A 26716-nucleotide genomic window follows, 5' to 3' on the forward strand; every position below is an offset into this window, starting at 1 on the left:
GTTGCAAATATTCAGGTTCTTGTACCTTTTCATATACCGTATCTTCAGGGTTTAAAACTGGTTGCAAGTAATTAATTTGGTAATACCGTACAGGTTTGCTATGTATCCACTTTATTTGCAGCTTTCGTCCCTGACAATACTTTCCATGGGTACTATATTCCCTGAGAAGATTCACTTGATGTTTCTGATCCATTATTGTAAAACTGGCACGGCCTAGAGAAAAATCGATATGCCAATTTCTCTCTCTAAATTCATCTATACCCAGGATACAGTCCTCAACCAATTTTTCTATTACAAGGAACGTGCAATTTATAGCTACATTTCCTATATCTAACTGGAGTTGAGTCTGCACTTTAACCTGAGAAGACTTATGACCAGTAGGACCTACAATTCTACAACATTGAACAGGAAAAACCGGTGGATTTGCTTTCTGGAGTATTCTTTGAAATAACTTCTCAGAAACGACATTTACTGCTGCTCCTGTATCTAAAGTAACTTGCACAGTAATGCCTTCAATTGCCGCCTGAATTTTCGCAACAGGTTCAGTGATATGTTCCTCTTGACAAGGCATCATATCTTTCTGAAGTTCTTCTATTAATAATTTGCCATCATTGTACCGAAAGAAATTGACGCTTGATTTTTCTCCCTGAAAACTTCCTCGACTGCACCGTCGGGGCTTCTGACAGTCGAGTTTAGTTTGACGATCGTCCATTATTAGTAGATCTCTGCTCCGTTACGTCGGTTATTATTGGTGGTTGATTTCTCCATTCATTTGCATTATCATTTGGTATCCAACCTGAAGTTTGTGGTTGGTTGTGATATTCTTGGGTTGGTTGCTGATATCGGCGTTTTTGCTGATAATTCCCTTCTTGATAGTATCCTTTCCTCTTCTTATTATTCTTCCTCCATTTCCGTTTATATGTTTGTTCACATTGTTGGTCATGATTACACTGGTCGGGATTTTCGTTACCAAATTTCACGTTTTTCTGGAAATAATTCACCTGTGGGTTTGGTGAATTGTGTGCAAAAGGTTTGTTTCCATACTGTTTGTTGTTACTATTATATTTGTTAGGTTGGTAACTTGGCTGGTTATAGCGCACACGTGATTCTTCGAACAGAATGTCTATTGAATCCAATGTGGCTAGAAAATCTTCCACATGTTGTTCAGGCACATGTAGAAGTTTTTCCTTAACTTCAAGTGGAAGTTTGCCCTTTAATATTCGAATGACATCCTGCGTCGGGATTGGTTCATTCCAGTATTTACTTTTATTTATATACTTCTCGAAATACTTTCTTAAAGATCCATTTTTGAAAGAAAAAGGTTGTGGGTCAAAAACTTCCTTACGTAGTCTTTCTTGTACTCCCTTATTCCAGTATTTGTGCAAGAAAGCGCGTTCAAATTGGTCATAATCTTGACACCAATCGGATGCTTCTGACGCCCACATCGATCCATCTCCATGTATGAATCCTGCAACGTACATAATTTTTTGTTGCTCAGTCCACATTTGCGGCAATATCCCTTTAAATTGCTTGATAAATACCACGGGATTGATCGACTTCCTTTCGGGAATAAATATCTGGAATTGACGATATTTAAGCATTTTTTCTTCATTCATGGTCACAGGTGTATTCTGGTGGCTACTTCGCGGCGAATGATAATCTCGATAATTTGTTTCTGGTTGATTACGTAAATATGCACCAATACATGGATATTGTTGCATGGATTCGGTTTCACTGGTTTCATCAGGAATAATGTCTGCCTTTGATAAACTGCAAGTAGTATGTGCCCCTCTAGTATTAACTAGACCTTGCTGGCATGCTTTTAATGTATTTTCTATCTTTGCTTTCCAAGCAGGAAATTCATCTCCTATATTCTCCTTAATCTCTTTAACTTCTACCTTAAGTTGTTCTTGTGCAGCTTCGTTGTTAACTTGCACGTTAGAAACCGTTTCTTTCAAGGTTTTGTCAACATAATTTCGCACTGTCTCGGTTTGCTCTTTCGCCCAATCTTGAATGTCCTTAGAGAATGCGATCTTATGTTCATTGAAAAGTTTCTCTATGTGTTTCTCGCCTTCGAGACTGAGAGTGTCTATCCTCCGAGTAAGCTCAATGACAGCTTGCTCGTTATCGTGCTTAATTGTATTCACGTCTTGCGCAATAGTGTTCTGTACATGAATAACTTCCTGCACTTGATGATTTAGTGTATCTTGACGACATAAGATGTCTTTGTATTTGTTTGTTAATTCCTGATACTGTTGTTCTTGTGTAACTATGAGTTGTGCCTGACTGGTAATCAAGTGACTCTGCTTTGTTTCCAAACTCTGGAATTTTTCAGTAATCTTATCATTTATTTCTTTTAGTTTATTAGATTGCTCCTGAGCCAAATTAAATTGCGCACTCTCCAATACTTGGAATCTACGATTCACGTCGTTTGCAAAATTAGATTGCGATGTTTCCAATGCCTTAATCCCTTGTGTTATGACAGTCAAACTTGACATCAGCTGGGATAACAAATCGGTATTCTCAGCAATTGGCGATTGCACTGGGCTTAATGAGGATTGTACCGACACAATTTTCGGTACAGTCATTTCGTTTTCGCACGCGTCTGTGTCAGAGATGAAATTCATGTTGTTTGTTGGTTGCTGCATATTTCTCTGGACTTCTTTCGACATATGAATGTCGGAACTAGCAACCGTTTGTGTCGACGGCGTGAGCGCATTAATTATTGCTGGTTGCTCAGCCGTAATCGACATATCGCTAACTACGGCGGTATTAAATTCTGTGGCACTAGTTGATGATGCATTCACACTATTTAATTCATTTTGTGGCATTGTGATGCGTGCTTGCTTATTGCCTTTGAACATAGATCTAGTTATCACCATGTAAATGAGCAATTGACAGTTTCTCCTCTAAATAAGTCCTACAAAAGTGACTATTGAACTTTTACACACACAAAAAAAAAAACGTTAATGTCCTAATGCTGTCAATGTACACTTTACAATGTGACACAAACACAGTACATAGATAACACATAAAATATTGTCTTACTATATCTACTGAAATACAGGAATTCTAGTAAAAGTAATATAGCAACACTATTTATACTTAGAAAATTAATAGCTGAAAGGTAACTAAATGCATAAATGCTCAAGAAAGCTAGTAATTCAAATGTTCTGGCCTTTTAGAAGTTTCTGCTCGGCTGCTGGGACGGCGTACTCGTTCTCTTCACAAGATACTCCCGCACGTTCAGTTAGCATGAAACATACAAAGGACCATAATGTAGTTACTCTATAAAACTAGACATATATACACACAATGAAACATTAATTACTAAATTACTAACATGGTTATATTTCATGTTCACTATGAGTGTTGTATCAGGATCGTGTCCTGTCTAACGGTAGACATTTATAATGACTCCTATTATTACTAGGCTAATTACTATTTAGCTCTACAGGGCCTTTATACTGAAATGGTTCTCCACACCACCTAGTATTGACTTCTATGTGTGTGAGTAACTGTTTGTTCACTGTTGTGGGTAAATACATACAGCGTACACAGGGCGGTGTGTGAAACTGATAGCGATTACACTCTTCCGCTGTTGTAGAAATCTGCTCCAGATGCTGCAGATACCGTGTTGAGCTGAAAGTGGTAACCAAAGTACGGAGAAATATTCTTCGGGGCTCTGTTGCATAGCAATCAGATTGCTTTCAGTTCTGAGAAATGTCCAGTTACTATTGTGGATTTGAATGATCCATGAAGTGACTTCTTTTCCGAAGAAAACATCGAACTATTTCACTAGAACTGAACGCTCCCGTCGGAACTGTTCTCAGCTGTGGGATATTAGTAGATCACAATGGCAGTATATCGCTGGGTGTATAATAAGACGTACCTTCTTGAAATGAACAATATTTTTATTGTTCTATTAACTGATTTCCTTCCATATGCACTTATATTTTACAATATGAATCACAAACTCGCAATGGCGTCGATTTTTACATCACAAGAATGGCTCTCCTCTCCTCAAATTACTCTTAACAAGAACAAAACAAAAAACTATATCCTAAGAATAATTATGTGAGCGCTGACCGCCACAGAGTAATAAACAATATCTTTGTCTCTCTCTCGCACTGTCACAGCAAGTTACGCTGCATGATACATCATAGCATCCGTGCGTCGCTGCGGTCCGGTCCCAGGTCGACGGGCACGTGCACCTTCCGCCGACCACTGGCGACAACATCGATGTACTGTGGAGACCTCACGCCCCACGTGTTGAGCAATTCGGCGGTACGTCCACCCGGCCTCCCGCATGCCCACTATACGCCCTCGCTCAAAGTCCGTCAACTGCACATACGGTTCACGTCCACGGTGTCGCGGCATGCTACCAGTGTTAAAGACTGCGATGGAGCTCCGTATGCCACGGCAAACTGGCTGACACTGACGGCGGCGGTGCACAAATGCTGCGCAGCTAGCGCCATTCGACGGCCAACACCGCGGTTCCTGGTGTGTCCGCTGTGCCGTGCATGTGATCATTGCTTGTACAGCCCTCTCACAGTGTCCGGAGCAAGTAATATATACAGGGTGTGTCACCTAACGTTACCGCTGGATATATTTCGTAAACCACATCAAATACTGACGAACCGATTCCACAGACCGAACGTGAGGAGAGGGGCTAGTGTAATTGTTTAATACAAACCATACAAAAATGCACGGAAGTATGTTTTTTAACACAAACCTACGTTTTTTAAATAGAACCCCGTTAGTTTTGTTAGCACATCTGAACATATAAACAAATACGTAATCAGTGCCCTATTTGCCCAAGAAATTCACAGTGCCGTAAACACTGGCGAGCAGATTGATGCCGTATTCCTGGACTTCAGGAAGGCATTTGATACGGTTCCGCACTTACGTTTAGTGAAAAAAATACGAGCTTACGGAATATCGGACCAGGTTTGTGATTGGATTCAGGATTTCCTAGAAGAAAGAACACAACATGTCATTCTTAACGGTTCAAAATCTGCAGATGTAGAGGTAATTTCGGGAGTACCGCAAGGAAGCGTGATAGGACCTTTATTGTTTACAATATACATAAATGACTTAGTTGACAACATCGGTAGCTCCGTGAGGCTATTTGCAGATGACACGGTTGTCTACAAGAAAGTAGCAACATCAGAAGACTCGTACGTACTCCAGGAAGACCTGCAGAGGATTAATGCATGGTGCGACAGCTGGCAGCTTTCCCTAAACGTAGATAAATGTAATATAATGCGCATACATAGGGGCAGAAATCCATTCCAGTACGATTATGCCATAGGTGGTAAATCATTGGAAGCGGTAACGACCGTAAAATACTTAGGAGTTACTATCCGGAGCGATCTGAAAGGCAAAGGTCCCGAGTTCAAGTCTTGGTCCGGCACACAGTTTTAATCTGCCAGGAAGTTTCATAGCGCACACTCCAATGCAGAGTGAAAATCTCATTCTGGCAACTTTATCATTAGATATTTTTACCAGCTGCCAGATTCCATTGTAAAAGTTATAGAATCATTCAAAGAAAGTCTACACTTGGTAATGCTGAAGTACACCAATCATACAATATTAGTTAGATGTGACGTTAACCTACAGAGTATAGACTTGAACATCTATGGTTTCACTGCAGGCGATATTGACAGACAGTTTTGTCAAGTAGCTGTGAATAGATTATCTGAAAAACTGTCTTCAGCAGCTAGTTCAACTACTCACATGCAGTGGAAATATTTTATACCTTGTTGCTACAGTTGGGCCTGACCTTATCCACAGTGTCATTATAGAAACAGGAATGAGTGATAATGGTGTCATAATGACAGTGGTTACTAAAGAAAATAAATCCATGGAGAATGATAGAATTTTCATGCTGGAAAAAGCAGAGAAGCAGCTGTTAGCATCCTACTTAACTCAATGAACAGACATCATTTAGTTCAAATATGTTGGACATAGAAGAATTGTGGCAAAACTTTAAACTTATTGTAAATTGCATTCTGGAGAAATATGTGCTGAATAAGTGTGTTACGAATGTAAATATCCACTGTGATTTAATAGCAAAATGTGGAAAATTCGAAGGAAGTAGTTATTGCTGCATTCTCACTCCAAAGAGGAATGCGGAAATGTTGACAAACAGGTATTAGTAAAAATTCCTGCATCTATAAAAAGATCTGTGTGAAGCATACTACTACTTCCACCATTAAATTTGAGCTAAAGTGCTTGCTGAGAATGTGAGAATATTCTGGTGCTATGTGAAATCATTAAGTAAGTTTGATGGCTTCTGTTTAGTCATTTGTTGATGAGTCTTGTGTGGCAATAGAATACAGCAAAAGGGAAGCTGAAATTTTAAATTTAACATTCAAACAATATCATTCACACAAAAGGATCATACAAACATTCCATAGTTGACCATTGCACAGATTCTGTTATGTGACTACCTCTGTTAGAGCTGCTCTCCTAGTCTTAATGTAATTTGGATTAATGACAAGTTTGAAATTACAAGTGATGCACTGCATTAGTTAATTTGACGGTTTCCCCATTTATTAACACACAAACTATTATGATGATCAGCTGGTACACGATAATTTATATAGTATATTTGTCTCAGGTTAGTATGTGTAGTAACACTGTTCACGTTACGTCGCACTTCACTTAGCGTAGACCGGGACTGTGTCCTAGGCATGCCTGATGTTGACTGACTGCGCTCAGCCTGTCCTGCCGGAGTTGTTGTTGTTGTTCTTGTTGTTACGCTGGCAGAGGGCGCGTCCGAATTCTCGCGTGCCCTCTGGTGGACGGGACTCTACTTGCGGCAACTACCGTCCATGACGCGCCGTGCCAATGTGCGCCTCCCGCGATCTTTCTGGTGGCTACTACACTCCTCCTCCTTCGGGGGGTGAAGCCACTGTGATCCACTGCGTCGGAAGGTGGAGCGTCGGGCAGGAGCGATGACCTCCACATCCATGGGATGGCCGGAGTCGAGGGAATCTGCCAACCCTCGAGCCGGAACCTTCGAATACGGCTGGAAGTGACCCACACGAAGAGGCCCCGTCATCCCACAACCGGAGCCCGGGACAGAACGGGCGACAAGCTGTCGAACTCTGGATCCTGTTCCACCTCAGGAGGGGCAAGACCCAGTGGCGGGGACGAAGGGGAAGGGACGACCACAGGGGAACTAGCCCCCTGCGAAACCGGGCTGGCTAGGGGGGCCGGCTCTCGCTGGGGCAGCTCGAATGACGGCGATGCCGCTGCTGGAGCCACTGGAGGCTGCCAAGGCTGAGAACCATCACAGTGCGGCAGAGTCACAGCGGGGAGAGGAGGTAACGTCCCTTGTGAAACCAATACAGGTGCCGGCAATGGGGAAGCCGGTGTCCGAGAGGTCGGAGGGTGGGTGCCCGAACGTGGACGTAGCTGATTTTGGTGACGACGTACCACCCGGTCCCCCACCTGCAAGGTATAGAGCCGGCGGCCATGTCGGTGCAGGACCACCGCCGGTATCCAACGTGGATTGCGACCAAACCCACGGGCCCAGACTGACATACCCAGTGGAAAGCCAGGTACTCCGTTTTGGGAAGACTGGCGAGGACCAGGCTGGAGGAGGTGCAGCAGAGTCCTAGGTTGACACCCATGGAGGAGCTCTGCGGGGCTGCGGTCTCCCATTGGTGTGGTCCGGTATGCCGTCAAGAAAAACGTCAATGCTTCCTCTGCAGGAAATTCGTGCACATACTTTTTCATCTGCGTCTTAAAGGTGCGCACCATGCGCTCAGCTTCCCCATTCGATTGTGGATGGAAGGGGGGAGAGCAAACGTGCCGAATACCGAAGCGCCTACAAAAATCCTGGAAGGTCTGCGAAAGAAACTGCGGTCCATTGTCCGAGACCAGGGTGATTGGCAGACCTTCCACAGAAAAGATTTTTGCTAGTGCCTGGATTGCAACGTCTGAAGTGGTTGAGGAGCAGCGAACCACATATGGGAATCAGGAATAAGCATCAATGACAATGAGCCAAAAACCATTGAGAAACGGCCCCGCAAAATCGATGTGAACACGTTCTCACGCCTGGGTTGCTGGCGGCCATGAAGAGAACGCTGCCCTGGGAGATGCTTGTTGGCTCGCACACTGGGAACAGGCGGCCACCAAGTGCTCAATTTCTCTGTCAATACCGGGCCAGTACACATGTCTGCGAGCCAAGGTTTTAGTACGGGAAACACCCCAGTGCCCCGCATGTAATAACTTGAGGACCTCCCGTCGTAAACTTGCAGGAACAACCACGCGAGGAGCTGTATCATCGGTAGCCAGAAGGAGAACTCCTTCCAAGACCGAGAGACGGTCTCGTAGAAGAAAATAATTACGAAGAGGGTCCGAGGCCCGGCCCGGAGGGCGGGACGACCACCCCTGCTGAATGAGGCGAACTACTTGCCGGAGAACCGGGTCAGCCGCCGTTTCCCTGGCGACTCGAGAACTAGTGATCGGGAAGCCATCAACCGCCTGGCGGGACGCCACATCCAAATGAAAACACATAATCTCCTCTCGATCAAATGTAGGGTCCGGGCCCACCGGAAGACGGGAAAGAGCGTCGGCGTTGGCATGCTGGCCTGTAGGGCGAAAACGAATGTCATAATGGTACTTAGAGAGGAACAAGGCCCAGCGCTGTAGTCTGTGGGCCACCCTATCCGGAATCTGAGAGGCGGGGCCAAATAACGATATTAACGGCTTATGGTCAGTGATTAACTGAAACTTCGTGCCATACAAGAAAGGGTGAAACTTGGTAACAGCGTAGACAATGGCCAAAGCCTCTTTTTCCACCTGGGAGTAATGGGCCTGCGCGGGACTAAGCGTTTTCGACGCAAACGCCAGTGGTTGCTCGGAACCATCTGCTTTGCGATGGGCCAGGACCGCCCCCACCCCATACTGCGAAGCATCTGTAGCCAGGACCAACGGCTTATGGGGATCAAAAGTAGCCAAACAAGGGGCTGACGTGAGGAGGCCCTTCAACGAGGTGAACGCTCGCTCGCATGCAGGCGACCAATCAAAAGGAACACCCTTGTGCAGAAGGCAGTACAGGGGGTGGGCTATAGTGGAAGCCCTGGGAATGAACCGGTGGTAATAGGCTATCTTGCCTAAAAAAGCTTGTAACTCCTTCAGCGATGTGGGCCGAGGAAGGTTGACGATACCTTGGACCAAACTTCCTAGTGGCTGGATGCCATGCCGAGAGATGGTGTAGCCCACATACTCAATGGACGGTTGGAAGGAGGTTGACTTCTGAAGGTTGCAACGCCAGCCCACAGACCTGAATTTGAGAAAGAGGGTGCGAAGGTTGTGCAAGTGGTCCGTCGTGCTGCGGCCCGTGACAATTATGTCATCCAGGTAATTAATACAATGAGGGATTGTCGACGTGACATGCTCAAGATAACGCTGGAATATCGCCGGGGCACTGGATATTCCAAAAGCCAACCGCTGGTATTGGTAAAGGCCAAACGGGGTGTTGACGACTGCCAGCCGTTTGGAGTCCTCATCAAGTGGTATCTGATGATAAGCCTCTGACAGATCGATTTTCGAAAAATAGTGGCCTCCCGCCACGGCGGAGAACAATTCATCAGCACGAGGCAAAGGATAGGTGTCTACCACCAATTGGGAATTAATGGTGGCCTTAAAATCGCCACAAAGACGTAATTTTCCCGAGGGCTTCTTGACAATAACGAGGGGCGAAGCCCACTCACTGGAAGAAATGGGAAGAACGACCCCTAGGGCTGTCAGCCGGTCTAGCTCTTCCTTTACCTGAGGGCGGAGAGCCAAGGGGATCTGCCTCGCGCGTAGAAAACGCGGGCGAGCCGACGCCTTCAACGTTAAGTGAGCTTCAAAATCTGAAACACGCCCCAGGCCCTCCTCAAAAATATCTGGAAAGTCTGAGATCAAAGATTCCAATGAGTGATAGGGAACGTCTTCGGAGACCAACTGTATGGTGTCAGCGATAGAAAAACACAATGCGTCAAAAGACAAGGACGAGGGTTCCTGCAACGGCGCTAGCTGCCGCAAAACTTGATACAGCGAGGGAGATATCCAAGACAAGAAGAGAGCACGACATACCTCCGCATCGGCAACATGAAACGCCTGGAAATGCTGCCGAAGGCGATGTTCATATGCGTCCCAATCCTCCGCCGTCTCGTCATACGGGGGAAAGGGAGGAGGGAACAGCGCCGGAGCAGACGGCGTGGAGAGCAACGCCGGAAGCACTTGTTTCATGGTGGCCATGAGCTCCGTCTGCTGCGCAACCAAAACCCGCACCAAATCCTCCATGCCGTGGAGAAACTGCGAAACCGGAACGACGACGCAACACGCGAAAGAACGACCCTACTCGTTGCCAATTGTGTAGTAACACTGTTCACGTTACGTCGCACTTCACTTAGCGTAGACCGAGACTGTGTCCTAGGCATGCCCGATGTTGACTGACTGCGCTCAGCCTGTCCTCCCGGAGTTGTTGTTGTTGTTGTTCTTGTTGTTACGCCGGCAGAGGGCGCGTCCGAATTCTCGCGTGCCCTCTGGTGGACGGGACTCTACTTGCGGCAACTACCGTCCATGACGCGCCGTGCCAATGTGCGCCTCCCGCGATCTTTCTGGTGGCTACTACAGTATGTACATTCCATTTTGAAAGATTTGTCCATGAACGCACATATTCAGTATTCTTTAGCTATACAGTTCTGACAGAAAACCAACATAATTTATGTTTACTTGCATATTCAGTACACATTTAAGCTCTTCACATTTGGGTAGCTGATCAGAACCTGATGGTAATACTAAATTGGAAATGTTGACATTGAAACTACTGCAGACTACCTCAGCGAAATCTCACAAAGATGTTTACATCAACAGGGGTGGGGCAAAAAGATGAAGATGGAAACATCACAAAAAATGCGTGCTTAAACATAAACGCAGATGCTAGCCAAGCCTGAAGGTTGCACTGTTGTATTTGACTACAAACGGCACCTGTACAATGTCCTCAATACATTGCAGCTGTCAGTCATGGTTATAACAGTGTTCTATTTATTTGTGAATGCATTATGTTGGAGCTAAGTGAATTCAAACATGGGAAAATTGTTGGTCCTTGTATGGTAGGTACTTCTGCAACCTTGGTGGCCAAAGTGTTAGGTGTATTCACTGTACAGAAGATCTATACCACATACAGGGAGGGCAGAGAAACATCACCCACCAAGTCACAATGTGGACGAAAGTTTATGGTGATTGATTGTGACAGATGGCCATTGAAGAGCATTGAGATGAAAATTATGATGATGGCAGTTTCAAAAGTCAATGCAGCACTGAAACAACGTGGTAGAAGTTCCATAAGAAGTGCGAGCTGGAATTCCAAACACCGTTCATCAGTGATGCCTAGAAAGAAAAAAGTAGTAATGAACCCATAAATTCTGGACTATGGAGCAGTGGAACAAAGGTGTTTTGTCAGACAAGTCTTGTTGCACACTGTTTCCAAGTTCTTGTCAAGTTTATGTCCCAAGAGTGGAACATGGTGAGGGTTGGGTGATGGTTTGGGCAGCCGTATTGTGGTAATTGTGGTACTCCATGGTCCCCATGGGTACTCTGCAAGGTCACATTACTGCCAAAGACTATGAGACTATTTTGACTGATCAAGTCCATCCCATAGTTCATTGTTCGTGTCCTAGTGGTGACGCTGTGCTCAAAGTCGAGTGGTCCCCTGTATACACAGTTCTCATCATCTAGGACAGATTTTGTGAGCACAAGGATGAATTGTCACATCTCCCCTGGCTACCACAGTTACCAAATCTCAGTAGTGTAGAGCTTTTGTGGTCTTATTTGGAGAGAAAGGTGCATGCCCACTGTCCACCTCCATCATCGTTACCTGAACTTGACACTATTGTGCTGTGAGAATGGTATACGATTCACTTGAAAGCCACATGGAACTTTCACATATCCATTCCAAGATATCTGGAAGCTGTTTTGAATGACAACAGGTTTCCTACACTGTATTAGGCATAGTAATGTGTTATATTTTCGGTGTTTTCATACTTTTGTTCATCCCATGTGAATGTTTGCATTTTGATAACTAATCCAGGGCAGACTAAAGCATTGTTCATATGTTGGTTGCTAAATGAGAACTGGCTTTAACACTTATATGTTCGCATGTTGATAACTAAACATGTACTGCCTGAAGGATTGTTCAGTAAAACTATTTATAGAAAAGTCTGTGACTAATTCAAATTTGTGATTACATTTTGATTTATAATGAGGAGAAAGAGCAAAAATAGCACATATGGAATTACAATGAACCATGGAGTAATAAGATTTAACTGTCTGTTGGATAACTGAAAACTTTGGAAAATTATAATTATGTGGACTATATTGTGAATACCATGTACATTTCCACATGGAGTCATGATTCTTGCATTTTTGAAATAATTACAGTTAAAAATGGAACATGGTGGAAGACAAAACTTTAATTTTGAATAACTTTCAAAGTATGGCGTTCGCTAAGTAGAGAGGCTGGTGTCTTTAACTTGAAGTATAACACTTCAGTCAGAACTACTTGTTAGCCCACTTCTACTGATGACCACAGCAGCTAAGTCCCAAAGTGCTCAGAGCCATTTTGTTAGCCCACCTCAAACCCTATTTCCATGTGTTTGTGGAACGTCTTAAATTGTAGACATCGTAATATCAAAATAACTTCCAAGTACTTAACTGACCTGTTGTTGTCAATAATTGGGAAATTACATTGTGAGTAATAAATCCTCACAATTCTCTGATTGAGTAATAAAGTAGCTAATCAGTGGAATAGTCACATTGTGTCAGTCATAAAATGAGATGAAATAAAGAAGAAACATATAATTACTGTCAGGAATGATTTAACAAGAAGTAGATGGTTCCAACTTACTCTGTTACAGCTTATGTATGGAATACATAGAAGAAGGAATCCTTGGCACTGAGAACCAACTAAAATATTTGAAAACAAATAAATCAGCAGGTTTGGATTGAATTGCAGTTCAGCTACAAAGGGAGTACTCTTTGGCATAGGGCTTGTACTAAGCTAGAATTTATTGTGAATCTTGTGCCCATTGCAAAGTCCCAGGTGACAGGAAGAAAGAGTAGGTGACTCCTGTAAGTGAGGAGAATAAAATATTGGACTTGCAAATTACAGGCCAATATCCTTAACATTGCTTTGCTGGAGAATTCTTGAGTAATTTGTAAGTTCAAATATAATAAATTTTCCTGAGACAGAAAAGCTTTTGTCCATAATATCAATAGGGATTTAGAAAGCGTCGCTTATTTGAAACTCGTCCTGCCCTTTTATCACTTGATGTCATGCAACCTTGTTTTAAGGGCACTACACAGGTTCCATATTTATAGATTTCTGGAAAGTGTTTGACAGAGTGGCCCACTGCAAATGGGTAACAAAGGTCTGAGTATACAGAATATGTTCTCACATATGTGATAGGATTGCTGTTGTGCTCTATATACATAAACACACTGACTTATTTAAAATCCACGATGGAATAATGCAATATTATGAAACAGATAGATTACTACTCATATAGCATAGATGCCGAGTCACAGCTAGAAAAAAAAGAAAAAAAAAAAAAAACACCTGTCAAACAAGTAAGCTTTTGGCCAAAAAGGGCTTCATCAGAATTAGACAAGACACAGTGCGCGCGCGCGCTTGCGCGCGCGCACACACACACACACACACACACACACACACACACACACACACACACACACACACACGTTTTATCCCCTTTAGTGGTTGAATTTCCTAAAAACACTGAGACACATTTTTTTATTTTCTGACTGAGAAACCAAATACCAATTTTTGTAGTTCTAGCTTCGAAATTTCTTTAATAGTGACGTACTTTCAGAAAGCCTTTCATCCCCTGCATCAATGCATAAGGAGTGGAATTTTGGACAATCTTTTCTTAAATGATGCCTAGAGTATAAGGTCCAGACCCTCTCCAAACTTCAAGATTCCATCCTTAGTGGTTTGGGCTGGATGGTGCTGAGTCAGTGAATCAGTCTGACTCTTATTTCATCTCCTTAGGGGTTGAATTTCCAAAAACAGTGACGTGTGTGTTTTATTTCTAACAGAGAAGTGAAATACGACTTTTCACAGATTTAGCTTCAAAAATGCTGGCACAGTGAAGTATTTCCATTAAAGCTTTCATCCGTCATTTCACCCCTGTAGGGGTTGACTTTCCAAAAACGGAGAAACAAATTTTTTTATTTCTGAGAAGCGAAATTCAAATTTTCATAGATTTAGCTGTTAGAATGCTTTCATAATAAAGTATTTTCATAAAAAAGTTCATTCCCTTTTTCTCTCACTTTGCATTCAGTTTCAAAAAGCACTGAAACATATATATATATATATATATTTAATGTTTGTAATCAAGAAGTTAGATACCAACGTCCAGAGATGGAGCTTTAAAACTACTTTAGTAGTTCTTTAATAATAATATATTTTCAAAAACAGCTTCCACCCACTATTTCACTCCAATAGGGTTAAATTTTCAAAAATGCTGAAAGAAGTATTTCTTTATTTCTGACAGAGAAACCATATTCTAATTTTCGTAGGTCTAGCTTCAAAATTTCTGTAATGGCATGACATTTTTCAAAAAACCCCTTCATCCCCTGTTTCACCACCTTAGAGATGGAATTTCAAAAAATCCCTCCTTACATGATGCCTACAGTATAAGATCCACACCTTTGCCAATCTCAAGTTTCTGTTCTTAGCCATAGAAACTAAGGATAGAAAGTTGAAATTTGGAGAAGAGTTTCTATTCTTAGCGGCACTGTGCCCCTCCCCCATTAACCCTGGACCTTGCCATTGGTGGGAAGGCTTGCGTGCCTCGGTTATACAGATAGCAATACCGTAGGTGCAACCAAACCCAAAACAGAGGCCAGACAAACATGTGGTTCCTGAAGAGGGGTAGCAGCCTTTCCAGTAGTTGTAGGTGCAACAGTATGGATGATTGATTGATCTGGCCTTGTAACATCAACCAAAACGGCCTTGCTGTGCTGGTATTGCAAACAGATGAAAGCAAGGGGGAACTTCAGCCACAATTTTTCCCGAAGGCGTGCAGCTCTGCTGTATGGTTGAATGATGATGGCATCCTCTTGGGTAAAATATTCCGGAGGTAAAATAGTCCCTCATTTGGATCGTCAGGCAGGGACTATACAGGAGGATGTCGTTATCAGGAGAAACAAAACTTGCGTTCTATGAATTGGAGCATGGAATGTCAGATCCATTAATCAGGCAGGTAGGTTAGAAAATTTAAAAAGGGAAATGGATAGGTCAAAGTTAGATATAGTGGGAAGTAGTGAAGTTTGGTGGCAGGAGGAACAAGACTCCTGGTCAGGTGAATATAGGGTTATAAATACAAAATCGAATAGGGGTAATATGGGAGTAGATTTAATAATGAATAATAAAATAGGAATGTGGATAAACTACTATGAACGGCAAAGTTAATGCAGTATTGTAGCCAAGAGAGACAAGAATGCCACACCCACCACAGTTGCATAAGTTTATGTGCAAACTAGCTCCGCAGATGAGCTGGAGATTGAGAGGAAACGTATGTTGAGATAAACGAAATATTCATGTACTTAAGGGAGCTGAAAAATTTAGGGTGATGAGAGACTGGAATTCGATAGTAGGAAAAGGAAGAGAAGGAAAAGTGGTAGGTGAATATTGACTGGGAGAAAGGAATGGAAGAGAAAGCTGTCTGGCAGAATTTTGCGCAGAGCATAACTTAATACTAGTTACACTTGGTTTAAGAATCGTGAAAGAAAGTTGTATACATGGAAGAGACCTGGAGACACTGGAAGTTTTCATATAGATTATATAATGGTAAGACAAGAGATTTGGGAACCAGGTTTTAAATTGTTAGACATTTCCAGCTGCAGATATGGACTCTGACCACAATTTATTGGTTTTAACTGCAGATTAAAATTGAAGAAACTGCAAAATGGTGGGAATTTAAGGAGAGAGCATGTGGATAAACTGAAAAAACCAGAAGCTGTAGAGAGATTCAGAGGGAGCATTAGGGAATGATTGACAAGCACAGGGGAAAGGAATACAGTAGAAGTAGAATGGGTAACTTTAAGAGATGAAATAGTGAAGGCAGCAGAGGAACAAGTAGGTAAAAAGATGAGGACCAGCAGAAAACCTTGGGTAACACAAGAGATATTGAATTTATTTGATGAAAGGAGAAAATAAAAAAAAATGCAGTAAATGAAGCAGGTGAAAAGGAATACAAATGAGATTGACAAGAAGTGCAAAATGGCTAAGCAGGAATGGCTAGAGGACAAATGTTAAGGGTGTAGAAGGATGTATCAAGGATGTATCAATAGTGGTAACCTGCTGTGGGTCCAGGGTGTTAGAATAGGCCTGAGGTAGTCCTGCCTGTCATAAGAGGCGACTAAAAGGAGTCTCACACATTTTGGCCTCTGTGATGGTCCCCTGTAGGGTTTGACCTCCATTCTTCAAAATTTTGCCGAAGTGTGAGCCAATTGGGGAAGGCTGCTTTACATGGTGCATCGTGTCCATCGTGTATTGAGATCTTTAGCCCACTTTCTTGTCGTCACATTTCAGTCCCACTCATTCTCCATCTCTCGGATGAGGACACCTTCCTGAATGTGTTATCGACCATGCACTATGCAGTGTCGCTTTCTGCGTTGACGATAACCATGGACCTCTTTGCACCTGATATCCAGCAAGATGGCCAGTCCGTTGTGGTGGGGCCACCATATACCCTGTTGGTTGTAGCCCACCGACAACACAGGGATTGCTCTGCTGATGCTTGTGCCGTTAACTCCCCATGTATGCCAAGGGGTAGATGCTCATCCCCCTGGCGCATTGGGACTCCCGGCAATGGCCATCCTGACAGGTGGCCTTTGCTGCAGCTGGGTGGCACCCGTGGGGAGGGCCTCTGGTCAGAGTGGGTGGCATCAGGGCAGATAACACGTGATGAATCGTATCCATCATCTCTTCCTAGTGGTGAAACACCAGCAGTCTCTTAAGTGTTCATGAGCTCAATTCAATGCACAGAAGTACGACCCCAAATCATTCCCCTCCCTGGCCACACCGTGGGAGGAATGTCAGCCTAAGGATGGCAGCGGATCTTATTTGCCCCAGTACCTCGTATGTTCAAGAGCTGATGCGGAATCTTTCATGACAATGAAGCCTCAGTTTTTTGTGAGCATTTAGAGGGCAAGTTTTGGGAGTCGGAGGTATTTCCAAAGTGAGATCTGGGTCAGTCTTGATCAAAACAGCACCCTTTGCCCAGTCACGGGAGTTACTCACTTGTGACAAGCTGGGGGATGTTTCTGTAGCCATCACGCCCCATAAGAGCTTAAATATAGTCCAGGGAATCATATTTCACAGGGACCTTCTTTTGCAGTCTGACAAGCTGCGCACTACTTTAGAGTGGCGAGATGTACGTTTTGTCCGGTGTGTCCACCAGTGTCCGAAGGATAATCAGGTTGCCACCGGTGCCTTCATCTTGGCTTTTGTGGGTGATGCATTGCCTGAGAAGGTCAAAGTGATGGTCTACCGCTGTAATGTAAAGCCCTATATCTCTCCCCCTGTATGGTGCTTTAAGTGCTGGAAGTTCAGCCATATGTCCTTCCGCTGTACTTCCAGCATCATATGTCGACATTGTGGATGCCCATCACATCCCAATACTCCATGTGCCCCGCCTCCCATCTGTGTCAACTGCGGGGAGCACCATTCGCATTGCTCGCCAGACTGCAGGACTTTCCAGAAAGGAAGGAAAATCATAGAGTACAAGACCCTGGACCGACTGACCTACACTGAGGCTAAGAGGAAATTTGAACGCCTGCATCCTGTACGTATGACATCGTCTTACGCCGCCACTACAACAGTTCTGGCACTATCAGCTCCGCCAACCCCAGTCACCTCTCAGAGCCAGAAGACTACAACTGCCCCCTTGATGGTGGGGGGCATTTCCCTCCATGTTGCTCCCCCCATCCCAACCATGAGGAATGTCTGTCCCCACTTCTAAGCTGGAGAATCAGAAATCTTCTTTGGCTTCTCTCGCTAGGAAGGGGTCCCTTGGGTCACTCCCTTTTCAGGTTTCTGCTTGTGGGAAAGATGACACCCACCAGTGGCTGAAGAGCTCAAAAGCAGCTGGTCATAGGGCTTCACGCTCATCCTCAGTCCTGGAGACTGAGCCAGTGAATTCCTCCCAGTCACCCTTTGCCTTGGCTAGTCTTTTATAGTCTGTTCATCCCAGATAACAAATCTACCGAATTTACCAAGTTGACTCACAACCTTGGTCAGTGTTTTGAGATCCATGGTACCTTGAAGTTAAATTCTTGCTAAAGTCATACACATTCCAAGCTGCCTAGTTTTACATAAGTACATGCCTGGAATGCTTGCACTGCCTGCCACAGTTGGTTTATCAGTCTCCACCTTCAGTCTGAAGATGTGCTGTATGATTTACATTAGTGAAACACATGGCATGAAACATTTTTAACAAAACTAATTATCACACTACAAAAGGTTATTATGTAGGTACTTCTCATGGTAATTTACTTTATTCTGTACTGTTGTAAGAAGCAATTATCCGCCATTGACCATAGGCCACTGGGCAAAGTAATAGATCACCACAGGAGTCCCCTGCAGGTCAGCCTATTTTTTTAACTGTAATGGGAGAAGGTTTAGTTTATATTTCTTTCCCAAAAATAGCTACATTTATTTATACATTGGAGTTTTTATGTCAAATTCTTACGTGCCTCATCTAAATGGACTCAAATACACCCATCATATATTTATGCAGAAGAATCAAAGACTAAGGTGTAGCTATCCTGCCTTTATAATTGACCAATGGTGTGATGGAGTTAATCTGGTTTGAAGGGTCTTTCTCATTGCTGCAATAATACGAAAGCCATTGGTCACAATGGCTGTACTGATGCCAAAATATCATCCATATGCATAGATGGTGCTTTGTTGCTGCCAAAAAGTGCTTGGTATTTAGAGCTGCAAGTGATTAAATGCTTTATTAGCTGAGGAATTATGTTGTTGCTTTGATGTTTATTAAGTTAAAAATTATTTATAATTTTATTGGAACTGTACACTTTATGTGGATAGATTTTTCATCTCATTTATTTCAAAAAACGTTTGTTGACTTCCAGATAGAAACTGAAACTGCAAAGAATGTTGGATCCAATTTGGAGAGAGTTTCTGCTGACTTGCGACAGATGCAGCAAGAAAATGCTGCTCTTACAGCACAACTGAAATCTAAAGCTCAAACAAATCAAGTTTGAAGTTGGTGCAACAATTCACATTTCATGCATGTTAATAGCTCATGGTTAAGCTAGCTGTAGAATAAAATTTATGATAATATTGATGCAATATGGTTTATTAAAAACTGCAGACTTTTTTTCCCCCCAGTGCAAGTGTCTGCACTATAGGCCAATCCGGTGACTGTCGAATTTCAGTAGAATCACATATAATTATTTGTTAAACAGAACTATGTTTTAGACTGAAACATATTAGCAACATATAATGTCACCTCATTGAGGTATTGTGATATATTACATCGTGATTGAGAAATGATGAAACATGTACATATATTTACAATAGTTACATACAGAATACTTGTAGAAAAAGTGCCTTATGGGAAATGCTGCTGTTTTCTTATTTGCAGAAATTGTTCTCTTGCAAACAGCACTTACAATTTTAAATGGATATAGACAGTAGAAAATCAGTTTTTGTTATTGACTGTGCAACAGCTTTGTTGAAGTGTAATATTGTAAATTACCACATGATAACATTCACTTTCACATCACATTGCTTGTATGGTGCTTCTGTAATATAACTCCATTTTGTAATGAAGATTAAATAATATGCTTTCTGGCAGCTTCATTAGATTACTTTGTGAGAAGTGTGATTATGGATTAGTGTAATGAAAATTATTGTGTAGGAAAGGGTATGGTGTTCAGCAGGAGAAGAATCAGCCAGTACATGTGGTAGGTACAAGGCCTAAACAACCAGAAAAGGAAGATGAAAAGGCAGATGTGTGTGTATCTGATCAGCACATGAGAAGGAGATGCAAATATTTATATAGTGATCCTCAGGATTAGTGGCTACAAATTTACCACAGTACCAGATGCCATAAAAATTTCAAAGTTGTTTCCCAGCCTTTTTCACTACATTCTCGTATTTTTGCTACACAGCAGTCACAGTTTCTAGCACTGAAAGGGAAAAAAAGGCTATTCTTATATGGAAACATTTGGACATTTACAGAATGTTCTTATGTGTATTTATATCAGGCTGTGGGAGGTGTTTATGTCACAGAACATAATTAGGTAGGTGAATCATGTTAACAAGCAGCTAAGCTAATGGAGAACTCAGCATTTAAGTACTTTTGTTTCCAAATATTATTAACTGGAATTATTTTCAACTGCGCAAATTGTGTAAAAGATTAATATAAATATCACTGTGTATGGTTTACCATAAGAAGAATGTTTTGTTTGTGTAAATATTAGCTAATCTACTTTTTATTGGTTGAACTGATGAAATAATGTAATTTGAGTGTTTTTTGAAGTATTCTACAAAGTGATGTAAGAGTAATGAAGGGAGACTATGATAATTCAGTATGTATCTAAAGAATTGTTGATGAGTTTTGAGTTTTCCGCAGCTAATGCACCGTGTGCTACCAACTAAAGCTTGGGGCATGGAATGTTTAGACTGGGAATTTGTGTTTTTAAAGGCATTAATGATGGAATTAAGTAACTTCTATTTGCTCAGACAATACTGATTTTGCAATTTCATATTACAGACTCACAAATTTCTTGTTCTCCAGGCAAGGCATCAGCCAGTACTGGCATTGCTACTACCAGCTGAATCAGTGATCATGTTAATCAATTGCTGCTTGCATGTTTTATGATCTTGATTCTGTTGTTGATGAACATTTTCTTGCCAGTGGGGGGAGCTGGGAGCTTTACTAACTAAGCTAATAGTGGGGAAAAAGACCTTGTGACTCACTTGAACAATTGTTGTGATGGGGTAGATTATGATTTGATGTTTATATTCAAGTTTTGATCATTTGTTTAGATAACTACTTTGTTATTTAGTATGATTTGAATTGTCTGTATTCAAAAAGCTATGATGCTAATTTATTCATACAAATAGTGGAATTTACTGTTTCAAACATTGCAGTGGGGTTGGGAGTCAGCTGTAAACAGCATGTAAATTATTCAATATTACACAAGCTGTCAGTGACATTTAAAGTGAGAGTTTCTGAAATGTGAAGCTATGAAAAACAGACGAATTGAAACTTTATGATGTAAACATATTTTCAGTTACTTGAATTTTTCAGCAGACTGGGCTTTTCCAGTTAGGTGTTTTTGGAAGAGAATGGCCCACTAAAGTTAGTGTTTGTGATTGAGTTCACTTTTAAGTAGTCACTAACACAGAAAATCAGAATGGCTATTTTCAGTTTTAGTTAATGTGGTGGTGCAAATAAGGAAAAAGTGGAAAAAGATGAGTAAGAGCAAATTTGCACCTAAATGCCTCAGTTATGACAGCAGTTAATCATTTAATTCCACGTTTGTGTGGTCATAGCTTATGTATAAATACTTTCTTCATTCTGGCATATAACAATTACACAGCCATTAATATTGTTCATGAAGTATTTGTGACTACAGTTGATTTATTCTGTGGTATGAAAGTGAATGAGAGAAGTTACAGATGAAAATGCTAAGTAATGTTGTCTGATATGCACCATTAATTGAAGTGTGTGTTTCTTAGAGCAAATTTTGTTATGGTTGAGTTGTAAATGATACATTCCTAGGTAAATCATCTCTCTTCATTGATGGTGATTATGTTGTATGCTGCTATTTTGCTATAAATTTGTTAACATGTTGCAATATACATATCACATGTAATATTTATATACAGAAACATCGAGAGGTCTGTAATTTGTTCTGATGTGTTCTAATAAGGATGATATTTATATGCATGAAGAAGGGGAAACAATGTTCTCATAAGTGAACATGTATGAAAGTAGAGTATCTTGTGTACTAATGGTGTTAATTAGCAAGAGAAACTCCTTAATACACTGTCTGTTAATGAATAGTGGTCAGTATTGGTGAAATGTGGAATATGTACCCCATTTCTGGTTGTATTGGAAGTAATATACTAGATTTAAACTGACAAATTGAACACGTGTGAATGAGAGTCATATTTTCATGCTTATTTGTTGCCATAATAGCTTTACAATTCCCATTTATGTTGTTGATATTTTTTACCACTGAAACCTTTGAATTTGGTTGATATTTTACAAATGATTGGAAATTTCTAATTCAAGGCACTGAAGTAGCCTTTCTTTTGGAAAATAGAAAAATGCTTTAGAACAATACGATTTGCTTTTCGTCTTTGTAAAAGACTTGACTTTATTGCTAGGATGCACTGGTTTCATAGTTATTCTGTACTAGATGACTCAAGTAGCTCTCACAAATGTCCAGCAAACAAGTAACAAATCATGATGTTGCAGAACATTCTGAAAGCAAGTCGGCAAAAAAAAAAGAAAGAAGTTGTAATAACTTGTTAAACTTGGCTGAAGAGAAGCATAATGAGTATTTTTTCACTTACTGTTGATTTTTATTCTTGTTTGTTGTATTTATGTCAGTAATGGTTCCAGTAGCAATTGGATGTGGTACAGAGACAATACAAGAAGAGATTTGTTTGTTATTTATACCTATGTGTTAATAAATTTTTTACATTTTTCAATTAAAACTAGTCATCTGCACTTTCTACACAGTATTAGAGAGCTCCTCAATAATCTCTTAATAACGTTTGGACATAATTAAGTGTGTGTGTGTGTGTGTGTGTGTGTGTGTGTGAGAGAGAGAGAGAGAGAGAGAGAGAGAGAGAGAGAGAGAGAGAGACTAAGACACATGAAAAGTTTGACAGTCACTTATCAGTTTGAGAAAAGCAGCTGTATATTTAGGATTTAACATTTGATATATTTGGTAAGGATTTAGCATACCCACTAGCAAATATTGAGATTGGGTGCACATGAGCTGCCATGAGTATCGAAGAGGAATAGTGCAGAGCTACTGATCCAGTTGTTTATTTGCTGGCGGTAAAAGACCTGGTCCAGCAATTCTTATGCAGACATCAACTGCATTGGACCTGGGCTTTGCCATGTATCATCCTTTGTTTTCCGTGTGCTTAGTTTACTCATTCGCTTGTGATGGTAGCATTGTGTTTGCTCCATACTCATCTGTATGCAATGTTTGGACTCTTTGATCCGTGATACACTGATTCGCACATTGAGTTTCATTCCCTCTTCCCAGGTTCAGCTCCCTGAGTTTGTACTGTAGTTGAGCCACTGTTGGCCAGTAGAGTAAAATTTTGTGCCAACTGTGACAGTGTCACTAAATTGTCACGCCTGTGCACATGCTAAACTTCTTATATTTTACAATCTTTATATGTTTTAGAAATGTGTTACAAAGACTTCTAGATAATTTGCAGTATGATATTACATTATTATACACAAAGCATAGCTGAAAGATCAACATTTATTTAAACTTCATGCATCATAAATGGAATGTCAAGAAACTAATCAAGTTCGTGTCCTTATTCAGCTTCCTGTTGCAGTACAATCATCTTATAAATATCAACTTATTAAATTGTCATTAAATTAACATAAACGAATTGGGATAATAGGACATATCATTCACGTGGGTCTGATCTTTATTGTGTATGTGGAGACCTCTTTATTTTGGCACTATTTAATGAGATATTAACTAATTTATTTATAACAATTTGTGTATGTTAATTCTCTAGTGGTGCCTTGAAGACCTACACGACTGTCTGTCATACATGTATCTTGTCTATAGCATTTATTATTCATTTTATAAACAATTTTATATATCAATGTTAGTAACTTCATTAATATTTACTTCATACATGTAATGTTTTTAGTAAGTTTATCTCTTTATTGAGACTTCAACACTGCCGTTAGATCTTCTGTATCAGATCTAGGAGTGGTTTTTAGTGATGTTCAAAGCTTCAGATTTTGCACAGTCAGAAGCTGGTTATTTTTGCTTAGCATCCATAAGTGTGCAGCAGCCAATTAGCCTTAAACATTGTGGGATTTCCAAGCAGCAAGGTTACAGTGGCTCGCCAAACAGCTTTCCAATCTTGTTTCCCAGTTCCCTGCAATTACTTGGAACGCAGTTGCAGTTGTTAAACGTAGGTTCCTGTTATGAACACTTGGATATTGTTTGTATTACAGCATTGTGAATGACAATAAGGGTGAGAACTGAATCCGGTGTGGCACATGGTGTATTCTCGTCAAATTTCTTCAGCAGGATCAGCACGCTTACCATGTGTTTCATGAGCGAAATTCTGTTCACAGTCTTTCAGTTGTCAAACCATCAGTACCCACTGGCACACTAAAAGCTGATGACGTGGCTATGACACAAATTTATTTGTAATAAAGCCCAAGTAGCCGTTCATTGATGTTAAGAATATATGAGTGGCTGATATTAAGGATATACTGGGTGAGTCACGAGGTTTCTCTCGGTTTCTGGAGGGTATTCTTTGGTTATTTGAGACAAAAAATGTAAATAAAGTAATGGGATCAGATCCATAATTAAGGAGCTTCAGTAATTGAAAAACTCAGGAAAGTGGCAGAAAAAACTTTTATTGTAGGATTTCACTATCAAAAATGCACATAATAATTAATTTAAACAATTATGTAGCAGTCTCTTGCTTTCAGAGTGGATTTAAAGCAAGTGTTCAAAAATTCCTTCCTGTTATTTGAAGGCAAAGATTTGCACGGGAGTGACCCATGCGAGTAGCATTTCGTAATTTCACATGCTCGTTCCTTATTGACTGACGTTGCAGCATCAAAAATGCATTGTATCAATTCTTCTCATTTTTCCAGTTTAAATTCGTACACAATATCTTTCATCCACCCTCAGATGCAGTAATCTAGGGGGTTAAATCTGGGTATCTGGTAGACCAATTGATAGGGACCCCACGACCTATCCATCAATGTGGGAATTGCTGATTAAGATAAGCTGTTACCACATGGTGGAAGTGTGCAGGTGCCCCATCATGCTGGAGGTACAGGTGATGTCTTGTTTTCAGAGGATCATCTTCAAGAATCTACGAAAGTCACCGCACATCTGACCATTTAAATTTCCCAGGAGAATAAACGGCCCCAGTAACTGGTCACACACAACGCCACACCACACATTGACACTGAATCTGTATTGAAATTGAGATACTACCGTGACGTGGATTGTCGTCTTCTCAGACATGCATGTTGTTGATGCCATCTCGTGTATAGGTTGCCTGATCACTGAACAATATGAAGCGATAGAGCTGCCGATTTCCATTTAACCAGTTACAAGAGTGCAAACAGTTGGCGCAATCATGTGGCTGTAATTGGTGAACTTTCTGCACATGAAAAGGATACAGTCCATTCTCATGAAGAACCCTACATACCTTAGATTGTGAAACGTTCAATCAGTCAGCTAGCTTGAACGAGGACTGTGCTCTATTTAATTAAGAATGTTTTCCTCTTCTTGAACGTCACAATGTCTTTTGAAGTGAATCTGAATACTAGGAAGAGTACCAGTTTCTTTGCAATGTTCGATATGTTCCACTAAACATTTTGGCACTCCGAATCCTACGATTAGGATCCTGACGGTGGGGGTGGCTGAGCGGTTCTAGGCGCTACAGTCTGGAACTGCGCGACCGCTACGGTTGCAGGTTCGAGTCCTGCCTCGGGCATGGGTGTGAGTAGGTTGGTTAGGTTTAAGTAGTTCTAAGGTCTTAGGGGACTGATGACCTCAGAAGTTAAGTCCCATAGTGCTCAGAGTCATTTTGAACGGATGGTGATATTTGGCAACAGCAGCTTTTGCATTACCACCACAGAAGTCCAAAATGTACACCATCTCTCCATACTCTTACGATGAAAACTTAAATGGCATCGCAATGTGTACTGTACACAGGAGGCAATAACAGTAAATAGTGACTGCAATATCAGTAACGTGGTCTTTATGCAAACATACCACTCGCTGCACTTGTCTGCCTAAGACCGATCATGTGTCCTGTGAACACAAGTGTAGTGCTCCATACACCATGGCATGTTTCGGAACTCTGTTGTAGATCCTTAATTAGTGATCTGATCACATTACTAAATTACATTTTTTGTTCCAAATAACCTAAGGAATAATCTCCAGCAACCGGAGGAAAACCTTTTGACTCACTCTGTAGAAGTGGCGATCAAAAAATTTCCATGCAAAGGCCATACAGACCAGAATTACTATGCCAATCGAGCAAAATCACCGTGAGTATTGAAGCAATCAATTATCTCACCAAAGCATCAGGCTGAAGTTTTTTAACAATGCGGTAAAACATCCATTGCGGTAAAACATTGTGTTCTGTGTGTGGAAAAGTTTGTAACTGCCTGCTGCACATCCTCATCTGACAGGAAACCCTGGCCCCTCACGGCCTTTTTTAAGGGACCGAATGCAAGACATTCGTGTGGGAAGAGATCTGCATCTATATCTACATGATTACTCTGCAGTTCATCATTAAGTGCCTGGCAGAGGGTCCATCAAACCACCTCCAAGCTCTTTCTCTCGCGTTACACTCTCGAATGGCACGCAGGAAAAACGAGCATGTAAATCTTTCTGT

At 41.5% G+C, this 26716-nt stretch overlaps 1 protein-coding gene across 2 annotated transcripts in view; it reads left to right on the plus strand.

Annotated features, from left to right (window-relative positions):
* The window catches only part of LOC126175359 (coiled-coil domain-containing protein 22 homolog), a 212214-nt gene extending 189625 nt beyond the window's left edge, over positions 1 to 22589 (plus strand). For both annotated transcript variants that reach the window (XM_049922110.1, XM_049922111.1), the window contains exon 11: positions 19186 to 22589. In XM_049922110.1, coding sequence (XP_049778067.1) covers positions 19186 to 19317 — 132 coding nt within the window. In that variant the 3' untranslated portion in view covers positions 19318 to 22589. The remainder of the gene's footprint in view (positions 1 to 19185) is intronic.
* The last annotated feature ends 4127 nt before the right edge of the window (positions 22590 to 26716 follow it).

The sequence above is a fragment of the Schistocerca cancellata genome, chromosome 3 (assembly GCF_023864275.1).
Source record: "Schistocerca cancellata isolate TAMUIC-IGC-003103 chromosome 3, iqSchCanc2.1, whole genome shotgun sequence".
Taxonomy (NCBI): domain Eukaryota; kingdom Metazoa; phylum Arthropoda; class Insecta; order Orthoptera; family Acrididae; genus Schistocerca; species Schistocerca cancellata.